Below are 20,900 nucleotides of genomic sequence, written 5' to 3'. Positions count from 1 at the left end.
TCACCTGTTAGAATATAGATAGATACACCTGAATTTTCTGTTTTCAACGCACCAACCAACACAGTAGTAATGTGGCAATCAATAGAATCTGTGGTTTCATCTATGGAAACCCAGATTTTCTCACTTTCTAATTGATTTATAATGTACCGCCATTTATGCAGTAGACATAGAACTTTTTAACATGCACTCTTCGTTCGCAAGGTTGACTCATCTATACAATCAAAATCAGGAAAGTTGCAGATGCTCACTCTGTATTCACAATATGTGCTCCTCTGGAAATAAAATGACGATAATTCTAATAGATTTAGAAGTCCCAGATTATTTTTGTAATATAGAACGCTTTCATTTCTGGATCACTGAGGACGCATAACATTATTTCTTACATCACCAAAGCTCTTTGAGTTACTTTTTAGTCAATTGTATGTAGAATCCCATAAGTGATACAAACAAGACAGTAGTCATGAGGCAACTAATTCAGGAGATAATGGGTTAGGGTGGCCAGTTCCTTTCCCCCTCCATTGCATACATTGCTGAGTAGTAACATATTACACTAGTCAGACTTCAGATGTGTACAAATAATTTTATTGTTAAGAACATCAATTGTATTCATCACAATGTATCTCATTAGTGCTTTAACGCCGCGGTTGAATCTATCCACAGCTCCGTCGCTCTGTGTCTCGGACAATGTGCGTCATAAACGCGTCCCGTCGCCTGGATATGAAGTCATGGCCGGTTTGGGTTACTACAAGCTGCACACCACCGGGAAGACGTGGAACGAGGCGCTACAGATTTGCGAACAGGAAGGAGCTCACCTACTAATTCTCAACTCTGAGGAAGAGGCCAACGCAGTGGGATCCTTATGGGAAAAGGGCCCGAAATTCGTCGATGTGGTCAACGATGTCTACGCTCATGCTGGTTTCCACGACCAGAACAGTGTCGGCGAACACCGTACTATTTTCAGTGAGTACCTCTTACAGCTGCCAAGGTGGCAATTATTATCACTATGGTCGCTGCTTATTTTTATGTACTTGAGTTGGTGTGACTGGCTTTATAGTCACCATATTGTCAGCTTGCTCATCTTACAATTCCAGATATTAATCCTGCCCGTGTTTAGTGATTTTCCGAAAGTGTTGTAACAAATATCAGGAGGAGCTGTAGGAGAAATGGGCCATAGGCCACGCAGACATTTGTAAGGAATTTCCATCTTTCTTCGAATTATAAACTAACATCCTAGAGCATGGAGATTTGTCTTTGACACTTGCCTTCGTGAAGTTCTTGCAGAATTGCGTTTCGACTCTCGGCTCAGACTGTGATTTCACTTAGGCAGCATCGGTCTTCATCCGCAAAAATTGCTACTTCGCGCTGTATTTTACAGAATTTTTACTTTAAACCTCATTACCCAATTTTGACTTACACCACTTCTGCTCTGAACGCCTCATATGTAGGATTTCCATGCATTTGCATGGAATTGAATGGAAATCCTTCCTCTCAAACTATTGTTCCTAAAGAGTGTATCTTGTTTTTGTTCGTTTAACTCTGCTATCTCTCACACAGATACACGTAATGGTACTATATCGTCGTCGTTACTGTATTGTAAATTCCATGTGCTATATTTTCTCTAGTTTTGTGTTCATTACAAGGAGAAGGAAATCCAAGTAACTGTTGAAGTGTACAGCCCAGTTACTTTATGGTGACAGCTCGTCGACGCGAGAGAGGAGAAGTTTCGAGTGTGGAAGGGAGACCGATCCGAGACGGAGCGACGCGTTTTCTAGATGGAGGGAGGGAAATACAGTCATATTAGAAATGAAGTCTCACGTTGCTCTCTCGCATGTTGCTACGTCTGCATAATTTTGAGCTCCTATCACTGTGTTCCCTTCATACTCCGGAACAATAGTCACTAATAAACACTAAAGAAGTAAACTAACATGGAAATACAATGAGCAGCAGTTCGGAACAATAATAAACACTAAAGAAGTAAACTAATGTGGAAATACAATGAGCAGCAGTTCGGAATAATAATAAACACTAAAGAAGTAAACTACTGTGGAAATACAATGAGCAGCTGTTCGGAATAATAATAAACACTAAAGAAGTAAATTAATGTGGAAATACAATGAGCAGCAGTTCGGAATAATAATAAACACTAAAGAAGTAAACTAATGTGGAAATACAATGAGCAGCAGTTCGGAATAATAATAAACACTAAAGAAGTAAACTAATGTGGAAATACAATGAGCAGCAGTTCGGAATAATAATAAACACTAAAGAAGTAAACTAATGTGGAAATACAATGAGCAGCGGTTCGGAATAATAATAAACACTAAAGAAGTAAACTAATGTGGAAATACAATGAGCAGCAGTTCGGAATAATAATAAACACTAAAGAAGTAAACTAATGTGGAAATACAATGAGCAGCGGTTCGGAATAATAATAAACACTAAAGAAGTAAACTAATGTGGAAATACAATGAGCAGCGGTTCGGAATAATAATAAACACTAAAGAAGTAAACTAATGTGGAAATACAATGAGCAGCGGTTCGGAATAATAATAAACACTAAAGAAGTAAACTAATGTGGAAATACAATGAGCAGCGGTTCGGAATAATAATAAACACTAAAGAAGTAAACTAATGTGGAAATACAATGAGCAGCAGTTCGGAATAATAATAAACACTAAAGAAGTAAACTAATGTGGAAATACAATGAGCAGCGGTTCGGAATAATAATAAACACTAAAGAAGTAAACTAATGTGGAAATACAATGAGCAGCAGTTCGGAATAATAATAAACACTAAAGAAGTAAACTAATGTGGAAATACAATGAGCAGCGGTTCGGAATAATAATAAACACTAAAGAAGTAAACTAATGTGGAAATACAATGAGCAGCAGTTCGGAATAATAATAAACACTAAAGAAGTAAACTAATGTGGAAATACAATGAGCAGCAGTTCGGAATAATAATAAACACTAAAGAAGTAAACTAATGTGGAAATACATTGAGCAGCAGTTCGGAATAATAATAAACACTAAAGAAGTAAACTAATGTGGAAATACAATGAGCAGCAGTTCGGAATAATAATAAACACTAAAGAAGTAAATTAATGTGGAAATACAATGAGCAGCAGTTCGGAATAATAATAAACACTAAAGAAGTAAACTAATGTGGAAATACAATGAGCAGCAGTTCGGAATAATAATAAACACTAAAGAAGTAAACTAATGTGGAAATACAATGAGCAGCAGTTCGGAATAATAATAAACACTAAAGAAGTAAACTACTGTGGAAATACAATGAGCAGCAGTTCGGAATAATAATAAACACTAAAGAAGTAAACTAATGTGGAAATACAATGAGCAGCGGTTCGGAATAATAATAAACACTAAAGAAGTAAACTAATGTGGAAATACAATGAGCAGCAGTTCGGAATAATAATAAACACTAAAGAAGTAAACTAATGTGGAAATACAATGAGCAGCAGTTCGGAATAATAATAAACACTAAAGAAGTAAACTAATGTGGAAATACAATGAGCAGCGGTTCGGAATAATAATAAACACTAAAGAAGTAAACTAATGTGGAAATACAATGAGCAGCAGTTCGGAATAATAATAAACACTAAAGAAGTAAACTAATGTGGAAATACAATGAGCAGCAGTTCGGAATAATAATAAACACTAAAGAAGTAAACTAATGTGGAAATACAATGAGCAGCAGTTCGGAATAATAATAAACACTAAAGAAGTAAATTAATGTGGAAATACAATGAGCAGCAGTTCGGAATAATAATAAACACTAAAGAAGTAAACTACTGTGGAAATACAATGAGCAGCAGTTCGGAATAATAATAAACACTAAAGAAGTAAATTAATGTGGAAATACAATGAGCAGCAGTTCGGAACAATAGTCACTAGTAAGCACTAATGTGGAAATACAATGAGCAGCAATCGAATCACTATATTTAACAGTTAATCACTAATTAACAATGAAATATACTTATGCGTAAATACCGGTAATGTTCATCAGTGCTTCACTGTACTTTTCCCATCATCGTCATCATCATCCATGTAAATGATGGGGCGGCCTTCTTCTCTGTACTTCTTTATTTTCCTCAAATATTGCAAATTTTTGGCCCTAATGCTGTGATGCTCCTCCAGAATTTGGCGATTATTTTGTGTTTTTTTTTCCAATGAAATCCTAATTTTAAAATAAATTTCTTCAAAGTCGAGATACCTCCCTGAAAGTCTATAGTCTTTCAATTTCAATTATATTTTTTTTTAAATTGTGGGCTTCTGTTTCTGTGAAATATAGAACTCGTGTATGGTTCGCCTTATGACAGCTTCATTAAAGTTGTGCACAGTTGTTTTTAGTACCGATCGATATATTTCTTTACTTGGAGCACTAAAAGAAGCTGAAGCCCAGGAATCAATGTCTTTAGTCTCCCTTATTATTTGGCTATTACTACTCACGGACACAGCGGTAACTTCTGCTACAAGTTTTCCAACATTTGTTACGTTTTTTCTTCCGACGCTATCTTCGTAAAGCGCTACACGTTGCTCACGTCTTCTCGCGACTGCGAATGCAATACCCGACCTTACAGTTTGCTTCTAACAGGCAGCATTTTCACAAACAGAAAATAGCAGTGAATCTAGACAATAAATACTACACACTAAACAATACAAAACAGAAGAACTACAACTATTTAAGTAACTAAATGAAATGTACGTAACAAATGAACTAAATTGCAATACACAAGACAGTGGTGGTGTAGTAGGTCCTTAGCGCGACTGTACGCCCATACTAACGCTCCCGAGATGTGACCGCTAACGCAGCCAGGGGAAGACTAAAATGAACACCCCTTCGAACAAACAGTGAACTCGCCCAAACCACTGCGTCGCCAGGCCAGAGCTATCACCATAAAGTAACTGGGCTGTACTTGCTATCATGAATGGTGAGTGGGGGGGGGGGAGGGAGAAGAACATCTTTCCTTACCTAACAAGGTGCAATCTTTGTTTTCAATGCAGATCAGTCGCTGACGTCTACAGGGTTTACAAGCTGGGATTCTGGATTTCCGAGACCAGGCAATAAGTATTGCGGTTTGTTCGGGAGAAGCAGAAGATTAGCAGATAGCTCGTGCTTGAGCAAGCGAGCGTTTTTCTGCGAAGAGGAACTGTGACATGAAAGACAACATGCGACGTTATTGTCGGTGCTAATTTGCGATTTCTCACGCAGATCATTGTAGCTAACATGTATGATATAAAGGTGACAGATTAAATAAACATATTTGTGAAAGTACTAATTGAAGCTTTGATATCCTTCCACACCACACACAGGATATATGTCTGATTTGCGTTGCGTTATTTCATGATCAAATGTAAACGTGAAAGATGGAATAACTTTACAGATATATAGGCTACGCGGTACATTAAATCATTCATAGAGTTCTGCTCAAGGGCAGGTTTTTCACTGCAAATCCAGCATTCTCCGGTCTTTCCTATTTTCTACGTTCCTCTTAATCTTCGCATGTCATCTATATATCTCAGTGTCGTCTATTATCTGATATCTTCTTCTGCCCCGAATTCTTCTCTCGTTCACCATTCATTCCAGTGCACCACGCCGCATATTAAGGTCACCTTTTTGGGCGATTTTGCAAAATATTTCGGAAACTATTGTATATATAAATCTCAAAACATGTCACCTGATGTGTGCTATATGTATGGTAGACTATATACAGGGACATCACTTTATTTTTACCAACATTTTTAACATTAACGTGGCTATACTCGGAAATACTGTTGCCCCCTTCCATTACAGGATTTTGATGTTGCTAGTGCAATACGTAAACAAATCATTTTACTAGATATAGGAGGAGAGAAAAGTAGTGTATCCATTTATGTTGTAGGGAAATACGATATTACGATTTTCAGTTTGATCATCACTTTTATGGAATACAGTAGAGTAGTAACATTTTTTTCAAAAACTCAATTTTTCAGGCGGCTATGTTCATTATGTAATGTCTACTTTATTTAGCATATTAATTATTGATGTTAACATACAATATAGAGAGTGCATTTAAATTGAGGGGGTCATAAGTAAAGGGCTGTAAGTGCACTTAAGTTACTTTTGAGAAAATGGGGTTTAAATATTTAAGCTTTCGTAAATCGGTGAAATTTTTATTTAAATTTTAATGTGTGATGTGATTAAAATATCCCTTTGCCACTAAAATTTTAGATACTTTTGCTTACACTGGATGTACTTAACTCATATTATTACAAATGTCACTAGCATTCCTTTGCTTGTAGCCACCTCAATTCAAAATAAGCTAATCTGAATTTTTAAACAAGTTGCTGAAAATGGTTGCCGTTCATTAAAATGCAGGCTTCAATTCTTTATGCTTATTATTAAAAACATTTTGAAGCATATTCTCTGAAATTGAATTTATCGTTTCTTGAATATAATTTTTTAGTACGATATTATTAATATAGGTTATTTCTTCTATAGAAAACGCAACATATTTCTGAAACACACTATACACTGCAGTGTTTACTTCACTGCTTGAAGACTTTGAATGCAACAGCGGCCGTAAGTTTGTGTGTCTGACGGCCGTAAGTTTGTGAAGGGGTGGGAGTGAAGTACATTCTGAAATGCAGGTACAATAAAAATGCAAGTAAAAATAAAATGATGTCCCTGTATATATATATATATATATATATATATATATATATATATATATATTTATTGAGGTGGCCAAGTAGCTTCGGTGTTGGCGCTACTCGTTCACTTTGAAGAAAGCAGCGGTTCTAAAGCGTTTTAAGACCATGTTACACTTGACTATGTTCAAAGAGAGAAAAAACAAGGTCCATACATATTTATTATTATTATTATTATTATTATTATTATTATTATCATTATTATTATTATTATTATTATTATTATTATTATTATTATTATTATTATTATTATTATAAGTATCTAATAATGTCATCACGATCAACGGTGGACCAAGACCTTTTTATATTTGATGTCAGGCATACTGACAGCTTGTTTCTGTGGATTTAAATTGATGAAGTCTCTTCATGGAATGTTGTTTTTGTAAATCTTCACTTGTTTTCCCAGTTTCTTCAGGTATTTGGCTATAACGGTTCTCACGTCCTCAATTGGCGACAACACCAAATTTGCGAATGTAGAAAATTGAAGTTAAAAGTAAAAATTTTTACAAGTGCCAAGAACTAACCACCGAGGTGTGTTCAATAAATATACCAACTTTGTAGACCAAAAGTCGTTCGTCTAGTCGGAGTATACACTATAAAAAGTACGTAAAACAATAAAATTACAAATTAGACGACTTCCATTCTACGACGCACCGCTTTTTTACTTTTATAATGAAATAGAATATCCAAGAGTCGAGAATTAAAGCTTCCTCTCAGAGAAAAAAAATTGTGCACAGTTGTTCAGTGTCTTACTAAAAGAGTTGGAATTACATTACGGGTAAACCCCTGATGTACGAAAATTCCTTATGGAACGAAATGATATAGCTGCAGTGAAGTTGAAGTTCTTGAGCATAAAGCACATAATCAGGGAATTAGGCGACACACTGTCTATATTTTTACCTTAAAATTAAAATGAGCCAACGAAAATCATAGGCCTACTGTAAAATATGAAGGGGTGAGAATAAGGTAGACCAAATCCATACTTTTAGCAAAAACAGTTTTTTGTACGAATTAATTTCTTATGCATATAAGGCATCTCCTAGCAGATTATTACAAAAGTTACTCAACAAATGACGTAAGTATACGCTGGAGAAATTGTGATACTTCACTTAATGGCATTGGACTCTAAACTTTCAACACGCTTTTCTGTAAAATTTTCTCTGTGTGGCTTAGGGCTATATCATTTTCACCTCTTCATATATTTGGCTGATTCATCTAGATTTGAGGATCTCACTGTTCGTGTAGAAGTGTAGAGGAAGAAAGAAAATTAATGTTTTGTGACGCAGGATCGGCTAAAACAAGTTTCATTCCTTGCAGGAAATGGGCAGTTAGTCAGAGAAGATTAGTAGGTTAATTATCACGAGAAAATATTGAGAATAGTTTTTGAACAGGTATCGGAGGAAGGCTGTATAACTATGAGGGTAATGCACCATATCGTTTTGTTAAAAAAAAACCCACGTCCAATACGTTCACTAGGAAAGATGTAGCATGCAGTGGCTAGAACTTAAGTGGTTTAATTTCTTTCCCTCGCAGTGACAATTAGTTTTTTGGAAATATTTCGTGATTTCAAAATTAGTGAGAAATTATATGAACTTGATCAACTGGTCAATGCAAGAAGGCCTGAATTTGGAAGGTTCCCGTCTTTAAAATGTCAGTATGACGCAAAAGAAATTATTTGGGCGCAGGTTAAAGGGGAACACGAAAGAAAACCATGATATTCAAAACGCCGGAGATAGAAAAGCTTCTTAAATGCGAACTTCATGATGACATTGGAAAAAACTGGATTGCTTATATTGAACCGCGGAGAAATTACTATTCACTTCCTAAACATTCTAAAAATAGATATAAAGGAATAACCCAAAACTGTAGACAAACTTGGAGACAAGAAAAATTCCTATCATTACGGAAACAGAACATTGATTTTGAATACAAATTTTATAAAAGGCATCGGAAATCTAGGAATACAGACGTACACAACTTAGATCCACAGTAGAATATAACGCAGGTTAGTAACAATTATGAATTAAAATATAATTGTATGCATTCTATTACTTACTTACTTACTGGCTTTTAAGGAACCCGGAGGTTCATTGCCGCTCTCACATAAGCCCTCCATCGTTCCCTATTCTGAGCAAGATTAAACCAGTCTCTATCATCATAACACCACCTCTCTCAAATACATTTTAATATTATTTTGTCATCTACGTCTCGGCCTCCCCAAAGGTCTTTTCTCCCTCCGGCTTCTCAACTAACACTCTATATGCATTTCTGGATTCGCCCATACGTGCTACATGCCCTGCCCATCTGAAACGTCTGGATTTAATGTTCCTAATTATGTCAGGTGAAGAATACAATGCATGCAGTTCTGTGTTGTGTAACTTTCTCCATTTTCCTGTAACTTCATCCCTCTTAGCCACATATAGTTTCTTAAGCACCTTATTCTCAAACACTCTTAACCTACGTTCCTCTCTCAAAATGAGAGTCCAAGTTTCACAACCATAAAGAACATCCGGTAATATAACTGTTTTATAAATTCTAGCTTTCAGATTTTTTGACAGCAGACTGGATGATAAAACTTATCAACCGAATAATAACAGGCATTTCCCATATTTATTGTGTTTAATTTCCTCCCGAGTGTAATTTATATTTGTTACTGTTGCTCCCAGGTATTTGAATTTTTCCACTTCTTCAAAGGATAAATTTCAAATTTTTATATTTCCATTTCGTACAATATTCTCGTCACGAGACATAATAATATACTTTGTCTTTTCGTGATTTACTTCCAAACCTATCTCTTTACTTGCTTCAAGTAAAATTCCCGTATTTTCCCTAATCGTTTGTGGACTTTCTCCTAACATATTCACCTCATCTGCATAGACAAGCAGCTGATGTAACCCGTTCAATTCCAAACCCTCTCTGTTATCCTGAACTTTCCTAATGGCATACTCTAGACTCTAGAGCAAAGTTAAAAAGTAAAGGTGATAGAGCATCTCTTTGCTTTAGCCCGCAGTGAATTGGAAACGCATCTATTATCAATCAAAATTATATGAGTAAAAATGTAAAAAAGATTACGGACCGATAATGATGCACTCTACGCCGGTCAAGCAAACATGTCTGACGTGCGTGTTCTGAGGAGCCGAACTGAACGTTCTGTATAATAATATGTATGTACATGACATCAAATTTTTCATATATTTTTTCAATATGTGCTTTATTCACTTATAAACAGGGACCGGATTTATAGGTTTTTACCTATTTTTTTCTTACTTCTAAACTCACAATGTCTTAGATGAATTTCGGAATCATGGTCATGAGAGTCATATATTATGTAAATTCTGCTGAACCTAAAAACACCTAAATTGGACTTTAAGAACTAAAAATAAACCTAAATCATAATTAATATGTATTCTCCATTATTTACTACGTTTTACAAACATATATTTGGAAATTTCATTTTATCTTCAATTTCTATCGTTTTCTGCACTGGAGAAAGTGATTGCGGTCTTTACCTTTTCAGTCCTTTGTTGTTTTGGATAAAATGGTTAACAAGGATTTTTGTATTTCTTTGTATAGCGGGCCGTCCTTCAGAGGCTTCACTCCATCAAAGGCAATGAATGCGACTGTATGTATCTTGGAATTTCCACTAATCGCAGATATGACATGCCAGTAGAAGTGACTGAACTTTATTTTGAGCTGAATGCCCTGCAAAATGTCGCATTGTTGAAATTCGTGAAGTTTTCGGACAAGTTCCCTAATAGAAGACTGTGATCTTGATTGTGCGAGTACGAGCTGTGAACGTTTCTGAGATATCTATGCAGTCTGTCTTATTCTGGTGCTTCTGGTTTTAACATTGAATTTTTATATTTTGAGTTTTGTTAAGCTACGTCAAAATAAGTGAAATCACATTTTATTACGACAATGGATTGGAAATGTTTCCATCTTTACCGTCGAGGGAAAAGTTATGTTATTTAAAATTAACTGTAAGAGTACATTTTTAACAATGAGACAGTTCTTGCGACATATTTCACAGTTAGAACAAAAATCCTAAAGAAATCTATTTCACCTATTCAAATAACCTAAAATGGACTTCTTAAAAACCTCAAAAATCGGTCCCTACTTATAATATTCTTTAATTGCCTGTCATTGAACGCATTGGATGTAATTTCACTCTCTAATAAGCAAACATACGGAATACGTCTGCTGCTGGCATCTGATCTTATATTTCCTTACATAAGAAAATCTCTTGCAGTGAAGGATAATCTGGATAATCCATGCCCTACCAGACATTTTGCTAGTATATAAAGTGCCATACCTTCTGGTCTGTCAGCTGTACATTCTTGTTTACACGATGCTGAAGTGTGTTTTGGCGTTTTGTGTGCTGATGTGCTTCAGGGAATCACCAGGGCTCCAGTGTGTCTCTCCGCACACAAACACACTCAAGCTTTCCATTGTTAGTCGTCGCAACCAGACAGGACATTGGGTTGCTCAGGTAAGTATCTGAATTTCTAGTCAATAGGGGAAAATTTTAAGCTATGCATTAACAGAACTTCATCAGGTACATGATAGAGGTATTAATTTGAGCTGTATAACGTATTTATAAATGTTCATGTTTTTGCTTGAGTTTCTTTTCATTTTTGTTTTCAGCTTTCAATTCTACTGTCACAAGCTGAGATCGCTGTATGAACAGAGTTTATACTTATGGCTAATCAATTTTAACTGGTTGGTCCGAAAGTCAGTGCTTATTTTAACCGAAATAACGGTTATTTAATTATTAACAGTAATACCACCAATTTTATAGTTTTTTGATAATTTCATTCAACTTAACGAATATTTCCTGTCATAAAAATGATTTTGAAAGCAAAGGTCGAGAAATAATTACATGATAACATTAATTCATTCGTAGTTTCTGCCCAAGGATAGATCTTTCACTGCAAACCCAACGTTCTGCAATCTTTCCTATTTTCCGCCTTCTTCTTAGTCTCCACATAGGATTCATGTATCTTAATATTGTCTTTAATATGATACAGTATTCTTCCCCGAAATTTTCCCCGTTCACCATTCCTCCAATAGGCCTACATCCTTTAGTATACAGTTTTTCTTAACCAATGACCCAAACAATTCCTTTTCCTCTTCCTGATCAGTTACAGCTTCATTCTTCCTTCACCCACTGTTCTTAGCACAGCTTCGTTTCCTTTTCTGCCTGTCCATTTCACAAGCTCCATTCTTCTCCATATCCACATTTCATATGCTTCTAGTTCTTTCTCTTCACTTCGTCGTAATGTCCATATTTCTGCTTTTTACAATGTCACACTCCACACAAAACAATTCATGAACCTCTTGTTTAGTTCTTTTTCTAGTATTATTTATTTGACTGTCAAGTACAATGGGTCTATTGCATGTATGTTTTCTGGTCAATATGCCTCTACTCTTAGTAGCTATATACAGGCACTCTTATCAGTTATCAATGTCTGTGTACAGTGATTTTTCCTAAATTAACCTACCGATTTTGTTCATATTCAGTGTCTACGCGTCAATTCGACCGGACATAAAAGAAAGACTTGCTTTAGACCTACTTATGCCCTCTTGGGTTTACAGAATAATCCTGAACGACTGTCAAATTGTAGCAGCTAGTTAATTGTGTGCAGTTAAGCCGTCTGGAGCGTGAGTTTACATTTATCTTCGTGAAGATAGAAAATATTTTGCACCTCACTCTACTTGCATTTACCTTATTTTTCAGGTGCAACTGGGACATGAAGCCGATCCGAAGGACGCAGGACCGTGGGAATTGGACTTGGACCACACCACTTTCAAATGCGAGAACTCTGAGTCTGTCTTGATAACAGCCATCGTCACAGGTAAAGGAGTTCCATTCCCATGCATAACTAACTATTATTTTAAGCTAATGGAGATTTTGTACTTCTAAAATTCTATTACTCAACAGAGTTAAAAAATTACAACTTGAGTATAAACGTCATTACTCAATTGAGCGTCTCAAATGCTTATATCGGGATGTTTCTACATGTAATCTGTTTGTGTAATATATTAGGCCTATATAAAATGAGAAACATAACTGGAGTATATTATTGTTAAATTGATATCTGATCTATGAAAGTCAGAAAATGGTAGTGTCAGCATAGGGAATAAGAAAATGTTCAGTTAAGCTAGGCTACATGGGTTTACTAAAAGGTCAACATACCTTACTTTTGAAATACTAACTCAAATTTGTTGATTGCTAACAATTACATAAAAACCGATACATTACGAATTATAGGCCTATTAGAAATTGAGTCACGAAAATTTAAATGTTCCGCAACAATGAATTTATTTGCGAGTAATTTAGTGTCTGTGGCTCAAAGATATCTAAATATATCCAAAATATAACACAACTTCCTATAGTACTCATGTATATTGCCCTAATTGGATTCTTTTCCGTGCTGGAGGTTAACGTCCATAATGCGTTCTAAGACGATACTTAAGAGACACAACAGACTTCTAATTCGGCTACCCATTACACGCATTGTACCTCCTCCTGAGGTATAGACATTGTTCACTGAGCTTGGTCAACGTCACCAACTAGTGATAGCGCTTGAGCGGGAATACATAAAACTTTGGGAGATTGCCTTTGCGTTGACGCAAATCGGAAGTGTGTACATGAAAAACCTTCCGAGATATTATTTTTTTGTCTCGATAAGTTTATGTTCCGGGTACAAAAGAGAAAAACTGTAACGTTTAGACATGAAAAATTTACTTTGACGTCACTCGTGGTACCATGGAAACAGAAGTGTAAGATAAACGTCGTGTCTCGTGGTTTTCTACACGGTCCGTCTCACTCCATTCTCTATTTAATGTGCCTCGAGGTTTCCCACACAATAGTCATGGAAATATTGAGTATAATATGGATTAAGTATAGCCCTATACAAGAATATTAAATTAAATACAGTACAGTGTTAAAGAAAGTACATATTACTGTAGTTTATTACTTTAATTCGTCTATAGGCCTAGATGTTGGAAGCAATCATTGGGATTCCCTTACATCCTTTTGTCGGTTGTTTAATGAAGCTCATGAAGATCATTTTAGAACCGATGTAATTTATGATAGCGAGGTGGTATTTAGTGATATGAGACTGAGGATTCGCCATGAGATTATCTGACATTCGCCTTACATTTGAGAGAAAACTGGGATAGAAGCCAACCAGGCAATCAACCCAAGTGAGAATCGAATCCATGACCGACAGCAGCTCCGGATCAGAAGGCAAACGGTGGCCTCTTTCGGTATCAGTGACGCTGAAAACGTGAATTTCTCCAAAAACGTCAAAATCGAAATTTCCTTGCTCGCCAATCTTTATAAAAAATAAGTACCTACTTTAGCACTGATTAGTACTCTACACTCAATTTAGTCAAAATTGAATTTTATATCAAACACAAATTTCTTTTAAATTCATAACATAGAATCAGTTCAACTTTTTATCACCAAATATGCAATAATATTTACGAAACATCTTTTCCATGGTTTCTGCTTTCGCTTTTCTTCCTTAAGATAGCCCAAAACTAAATATATTGGCAGAACCGTAAGTAATCCCATTAATTTCAGGGGGGTTATTCCTTGACACATCAAAAAAAATCAATAGGCCTACAATTTTCCTCATTTTTGCTTCCTTTTCAAGATAAAAATTGTTTTATATGAAACATTTCATAGCGTGTTTTGGGAAAGTCTTTGATTTAATCAATACGCCTAGTCAAATTAAGTGAGCAGTGCATTTTGATAATAAGTGATTGAAATAATTTTAGTTTTGTCCTTTAAATCTGCAGAAATTTGATCCGAACAAATGCAACTTTTAGTTCAGCACAGGAATTTTAAAATATTACATTTGTTCGGATCAAATTTCTCCAAATTTAAAGGATAAAACTAAAATTCCTTCAATAATTTATTACCATAATACAGAGTCCTCTTAAATTGACTGAGCATATTGGGATTGAAATCAATGACTTTCGAAAAGAAAGCAAAAATGAACAAAATTTTATTAAACTTTTCTGTTTGAAATACCTCAAAGATTAACCCCTGAAATTAATGACATTACTTACGGTTCATCCTGTACGTACAATACCTCTTGATAGGTCTAAATCTGAATAAGGTATTGTATTTTAATGTCGTGGTTGGATCTGTCCACAGCTCTAAACTTTGAGACACGTTAACTTTCCGATTATAGAGGACGTATGACACTATTTTTAGCAACAAATAACGTATTGAAAAGAAACGCAATCACTAATTAATTCAGATATGTTTAGTGATTTAATGTGGTTGAATCTTTCTGCAAGTCTAAACTTTCAGAATGCTAATATTCTGATTATAAAGGACGTATGACACCATTTCTTACAACAAATATCGCTTTGAGAAGAAATGCAATCACTAAATTCACTTAGGCCTATCTTTAGTTTTCTAACGCAGTGATTGAATCTGTCTGTAGCTCTAAACTTTGAGACACGTTAACTTTCTGATTATAACGCACGTGTGACACCATTTTAGTAACAAATAACGCTTTGAAAAGAAATGCAATAACTATATTCAATTATGTTTAATGTTTTAACGTCGTGGATGAATCTGTCTGCAGCTCTAAACTTTGAGACATGTTAACTTTCTCATTATAACGCACGTATGACACCATTTCTTACAGCAAATAACGCTTTGAAAATAAATGCAATCACTAAATTCAGTTAAGTTTAATGTTTTAACGCCGTGGTTGAATCTGTCTGTAGCTCTGAACATTGAGAAACGTTAACTTTCTGATTATAGCGGACGTAAGATACCATTTCTTGCAACGCTTTGAAAAGGAACGCAATCACTAAATTCAAATATGTTTAGTGTTGTAACGCCGTAGTTGAATTGTCTACAACTCCAAACTTTGAGATGTTAACTTTCTGATCGTATCGGACGTATGACACCATTTATTGCAACAAATAACGCTTTGAAAAGAACGCAATTACTAAATTCAAAATATGTTTAGTGTTTTAACGCCGTGGTTGAATCTGTCTACAACTCCAAACATTGAGACGTGTTAACTTTCTGATCGTAGCGGACGTATGACACCATTTATTGCAATAAATAACGCTTTGAAAAGGAACCCAGTCAAAAAATTCAGATATGGTTAGTGTTTTAACGCCATGGTTGAATTTGTCCACAGGTCCGTCGCTCTCTGCTTCGGACGATGTGCGACATAAACGCGTCCCGTCTCCTGGATATGACGTCATGGCCGGTTTGGGTTACTACAAGCTGCACACCACTGGGAAGACGTGGAACGAGGCGCTACAGATCTGCGAGCAGGAAGGCGCTCACCTGCTAATTCTCAACTCTGAGGAGGAAGCCAACGTGGTGGGATCCCTGTGGGACAGGGGTTCGAAATTCGTCGATGTGGTCAACGATGTTTATGCTCATATTGGTTTTCACAACATGTACAAAAACGAGGAATACGTTACTATCTTCAGTGAGTTTCTTCTTATCACTGCTAAGGTTACAATAGCAGCAGTGGCGAAGCTTCAGGGTAGGCAGGGTAAGCTGAACTTTCCGAAACATTTTCGAAAGAGGGACAAGATCAATTTAGAATTTAGTTAGTTGAAAACAGGAGAGTTTCCGAGTTTCGTTTACCTTTTAGCGATGTAAAGCACGGCCTAGATCACTATTTCCGAACCATGCCTTCAGTCCAGCTTACCCAAAAATTTTGTTACGCTTCGCTACGTAGTTCAGTATTACAGCGTTAGGATCGCTATCGATTGAACAGTTGAGTCCATTGGCACAGGTCATGAGTCCCAGAATTTGATGGAACAGTTAGTTGGTTTTAATGGACATAGTTTTTTTTTTATTTTAGTAGGTTATTTTAGGAAACTTTATTAACATCTTAGGTTATTTAGCGTCTGAATGAGATGAAGGTGATAATGCCGGTGAAATGAGCACAGGGTCCAGCACCGAAAGTTACCCAGCATTTGCTCATATTGGGTTGAGGGAAAACCCCGGAAAAAACCTCAACCAGGTAACTTGCCCCAACCCGGGCCACCTGGTTTCGCGGCCAGACTCGCTAACCGTTATTCCACACGTGTGGACGTAATGGACATAGATGAAATTGTCAAATATTTATTTAAAAAGTATTGCATTTCATTTAGCAGAGAAGTTGGTATAGCAACTGGCTACGGACTGGAAGGTTCTGGGTTCAATCTCAGGTTGTGGCGTGATCTTTCTCGTGAAACTTCCATAACGGTTCACTCGGCCTCCTATCAAATTGAGTACTGAATCTTTCATGGGGGTAAAAGACGGTCGGAGCGTGGTGACGATCACACCACCACATTCTAGCGCTGAAAGTATGGAGCTCTACCTTCAAGCCTCGCAAGCGTCTTTATGCAGTTTATAGACTAGGGGATTCCTTTATCTTTATTTAGCAGAGGGTTAATACTTCCTGTCAAATTTTACTCCTGTTCTTTAGACTCTCACCTCCAGGGATTCAAAGTATATTTTCTAACAATTTTAAGTGTTCCTTATTTGAATCAACACCGTTGCAGGCTTATTTACTTTATTATACGATAAAAAAAAACAAATAATATGCACTACATTGAACAACATAAAGTAGGTAGTTTAAATAGTAACAATGTACATTACAAGACAATTTTGAAACAGTTTTACTTTCTTTTCATACAAACTGCAAAGAAATAGAAAAGCGGTATTGCGAAAAGGAAAATTTGTATATTTTCAAGGATATACACATTTTCAGCATCCGTTATCGCGGAAAGCTTGCTTTTGGCATGTCTTATGTGTTTCTGAGTGTACAGTAATTTTTTCTAAATTGTAAATTGGAATTCGTTCAGGAAGAACGCCGTTATAGTGATGGATGACCTATTTTAACTTCGGAATGTGTATTACATGTCTTTCTCGTCTTAAATTCTATCTTACCTGGTTAACATGTTTTGGCCTTAACCAGGTACGATAGAATTTAACACGAGAAAGATATATAATACACATTCCGAAGTGATATAATGTTAAAATTTGTGTAATCAAGATATGTAGTACCTATTTTAATTTTACTCTCAATTTCTCAAATATTAAATATATTTTTCATCGACCTTCGAAGTACTTCTAACAAGAGATAAGATTTCAATATCAATTACCTCCTGATCGATTACCAGAATGTTCTGCGAGACTTTCAGGGAAAAAATAGCTGCAGTATAATTTTTCTCGTAGTGTTTCTCTTTCTACTGCCGTTCATTTCGCCATACAGTAAGTCCATTATCTGTAGCTACTGTTTTGCAAACTATAAACAGCCCCCTTATAATAAAAATTGTTAGCTAAATAACTACTACTTAGGCGCAGATCTGAATTTTATTGCTTCGCCAGGTAACCACACCAAATCTTTTTTCTTGATTACAGACCAGTCGTTGACGAATACTGGCTTTATGAAGTGGGCTTCTGGACATCCGACACGGAACAAAAAATTCTGCGGTCTGTTTGGAAGGAACAAGGTGCTAGCAGATGATGCATGTTTCCACAAGAGGGCGTTTTTCTGCGAAGCAGAAATGTAATATGAAAGATAAGGGACACGTGAACGTTGTGCCTAACAGCAGATAGTCTGAAGTAATACATATACTGCATTAACAACAACAACAATAACAATAATCATCATCCTCATCATTATAATAATCATGATAAGATTAATGGTCCAATATTTATAGCTGTTATCTCCACTTCTCAGGTCTTATAATTCTTCTTTTTCCATGTGGTTTGTACTTGTATGATTGTAATGGCGTTCGACGTGTTGGTATTCGCTCTAAATGTAAATACCAGTTTTTCTGTATTCGTCTATTTTTTTCTAATATGCTTTAAATGTTTAATTCTTGACGTATAGACTCGTGTGTTCTGTGGTCAAAGAGAGTGTATGCTGTCAGAGGTCAAGTAATCGCATTTCTGCTCTCTGAGCTCTCTTCCTCTGTGAGGTTGATAAAATTCAATTTTCTGATCCGTATAAAAATGTAGGCAATATTAAAGTTTCTATATAATTTCAAAATTGTTTATTTCTTAGTTTTTCTCAATACAGTTCGTTTAATTAAGACAATTAATTGTAAGAAATTGCTAATTTGGGTTCCAAATCACTTGATGATTGATATGAAATATTGCAGTCAGATGATTAATTTAATGAATTTGTTCTAATATTTCAGTTTCTATAATGATTTTTGTTCTGATGTGTTCCGTCTCAATAAAACCAAATATTTTTGTTTTCTTTGTAGAAATGTCTCAATTATATTCTTTTCATATATTGAATAATGTGTTAGCTGCCATTTTTAATCTATCTTCTGTATCTGAACTTATAAACTGATCAACAGTGAATAGTAGGCCTAAATATCACTGTTAAATATCATTTCTTTAAAATTCTGATGGTTTTTAATTTCTCATCATCATCATCATCATCATCATCAGCATCATCATCATCATAGCCATCATTGTTATCATCATCATCATCTAAATATTAATTGAATAGTACAGGAGATAGAGGACATCCTTGTCAGGTATCTTCCGATATTCCATTTTTATTATTTGTTATTTTTATTGTGCCCACGTAATTGGAATCAACGACTTATGCAATAAGTGTAAGAATTAAAATAAAATGTACTCAAACTACATAATTAGTGGGTTCTTTTATACTACCAGAGTCTCGCTATGCTAGAAAGCACAACCAGGTGTTGAATAACTTAAGTATTGCACAAGCCACAGATGAGCTGCTGACGAAGTAGCAAAGAAGCTTTACGAGTGGCCTAGTTTCCCATGGAATTGTCGTGAACTTCACAGTTCGTAACTGAGTTTAATACAGTCTCAGCAATTAATTCTATCTATGAATAACACACATACACTAACTTTTTTACGAGTAATTAGAGGAGAACTTAAGTGTGACAAACGAGTTTTGAGACAAGACACTGTTTCACGCTATAACACACATTATTATTTTTATTTTGATCGATTACTTATTGACGCTCTATCAACTACTAGGTTATTTAGCATCGATGGAATTTGTGACGTGGAAAATGATAGGCCTAGATTGTAAAATATGACAGGATAAGGGAAGAACGTGTTCGGGAAATGTGCTAAATTCAACCGATAAATGATTGGACAACGAGACAAGACTGGAACAGCTATGTATCAATAATGAATGAGGACATATTATCAAATGTTGTACGAGATGATTTTGAACTGACAAGTGATCCCCTGGAAGATCCTGGAAAAGTTAGAACAACTCCTTCTCAACAGGCTGGAAGCCTATAATTAATAGGAGAAGAAAAGATTATGTTTGGAGAGATGAGGTCGAGGATTCGCCATACGATTAGACCTAAGTGATATTCGTCTTATAGTTGGGAAAAACCACGGAAAAATTCCAACCACTTAATAAGTCTAAACGGGAATCGAACGTACGTCTAAATTCAACTTCGGATCAGCAAATACACAATTAGTTTTATCATTTATGTAATACCTAGACTGATTTTAAACTGATTGATTCGTCCGCTGGCCACCAAATATAAATTAAAAGTAATGCTAAAGATTATTATTTTGTCTTTGCTTTCAATTATGCAAATGAAGCTTAAAAATTCGAATTAAATGTGAACTTTTACAATTGGTTTTGGTTTGAATACGAATTCCAAGATGAATAAATAATTATTCTAATAATATTATGCTATAACCCGAATTATTCAATGTAGAATTAACCAATTTCTACTGTGTTACTACTACAGATGGCCCGATTATAAAGTGCAGAAGCAACATCTTCTTTAGATTATCTAATTATTATTATTATTATTATTATTATTATTATTATTATTATTATTATTATTATTATTATTATTATTATTGAATAATTACGAGGGAAAAATTTTTCCGGTGCCGGGCATCGAACCCGGGACCTTTGGTTAAACGTACAAACGCTCTACCAACTGAGCTACCCGGGAACTCTAGCAGACACCGATCCAATTTTTCCCTCTATATCCACAGACCTCAAAGTTGGCTGACAGCCGTCAAGCAACCAACATTAAGTGCACACTGACTCTGTGTGACTTAAATTGTGGTTTTTCTGTAACGTACGTACAGTGACATGTATTATGCTAATCAAGCTCTCAGGTGTAACTCCCCGTAAAGTTTATTTGAATAATTACGAGGGAAAAATTGTTCCT

The 20,900-nt window shown here is 35.5% G+C and overlaps 2 protein-coding genes across 4 annotated transcripts in view; both read left to right on the top strand.

Moving 5' to 3' along the window:
- Nucleotides 1–5,288, top strand: part of LOC138713476 (hemolymph lipopolysaccharide-binding protein-like) — a 31,213-nt gene extending 25,925 nt beyond the window's left edge. For both annotated transcript variants that reach the window (XM_069845605.1, XM_069845604.1), the window contains exons 3-4: nucleotides 661–960; nucleotides 5,025–5,288. In XM_069845605.1, the coding sequence (XP_069701706.1) occupies nucleotides 661–960; nucleotides 5,025–5,176 (452 nt within the window). In that variant the 3' untranslated portion in view covers nucleotides 5,177–5,288. The remainder of the gene's footprint in view (nucleotides 1–660; nucleotides 961–5,024) is intronic.
- A 5,764-nt stretch (nucleotides 5,289–11,052) lies between these two features.
- Nucleotides 11,053–20,055, top strand: LOC138713475 (hemolymph lipopolysaccharide-binding protein-like). 2 transcript variants are annotated; one of them, XM_069845601.1, is made up of 4 exons: nucleotides 11,053–11,199; nucleotides 12,448–12,565; nucleotides 15,890–16,255; nucleotides 18,118–20,055. In XM_069845601.1, exons 1-4 carry the CDS (start codon nucleotides 11,059–11,061, stop codon nucleotides 18,267–18,269), a joined length of 777 nt encoding a protein of 258 aa, XP_069701702.1. In that variant the 5' UTR covers nucleotides 11,053–11,058; the 3' UTR covers nucleotides 18,270–20,055. The 2 variants fall into 2 exon arrangements, with proteins under 2 accessions (XP_069701702.1, XP_069701703.1); XM_069845602.1 differs by having other exon boundaries at nucleotides 15,890–16,189; nucleotides 18,118–20,052.
- The last annotated feature ends 845 nt before the right edge of the window (nucleotides 20,056–20,900 follow it).

This window comes from Periplaneta americana, chromosome 14 (genome assembly GCF_040183065.1).
Source record: "Periplaneta americana isolate PAMFEO1 chromosome 14, P.americana_PAMFEO1_priV1, whole genome shotgun sequence".
NCBI lineage: Eukaryota > Metazoa > Arthropoda > Insecta > Blattodea > Blattidae > Periplaneta > Periplaneta americana.
Note: the sequence above shows the minus strand (reverse complement) of the source record. Positions and strands in the feature narration are given on the sequence as shown.

Excerpts from the sequence above, each read along its gene's own strand:
- LOC138713475 (XM_069845601.1), top strand. The coding sequence starts at position 11,059 with ATGCTGAAGTGTGTTTTGGCGTTTTGTGTGCTGATGTGCTTCAGGGAA. Across the intron at positions 11,200-12,447 it reads CAGGACATTGGGTTGCTCAG|GTGCAACTGGGACATGAAGC; the intron begins GTAAGTATCTGA and ends CTTATTTTTCAG. Across the intron at positions 12,566-15,889 it reads GATAACAGCCATCGTCACAG|GTCCGTCGCTCTCTGCTTCG; the intron begins GTAAAGGAGTTC and ends ATTTGTCCACAG.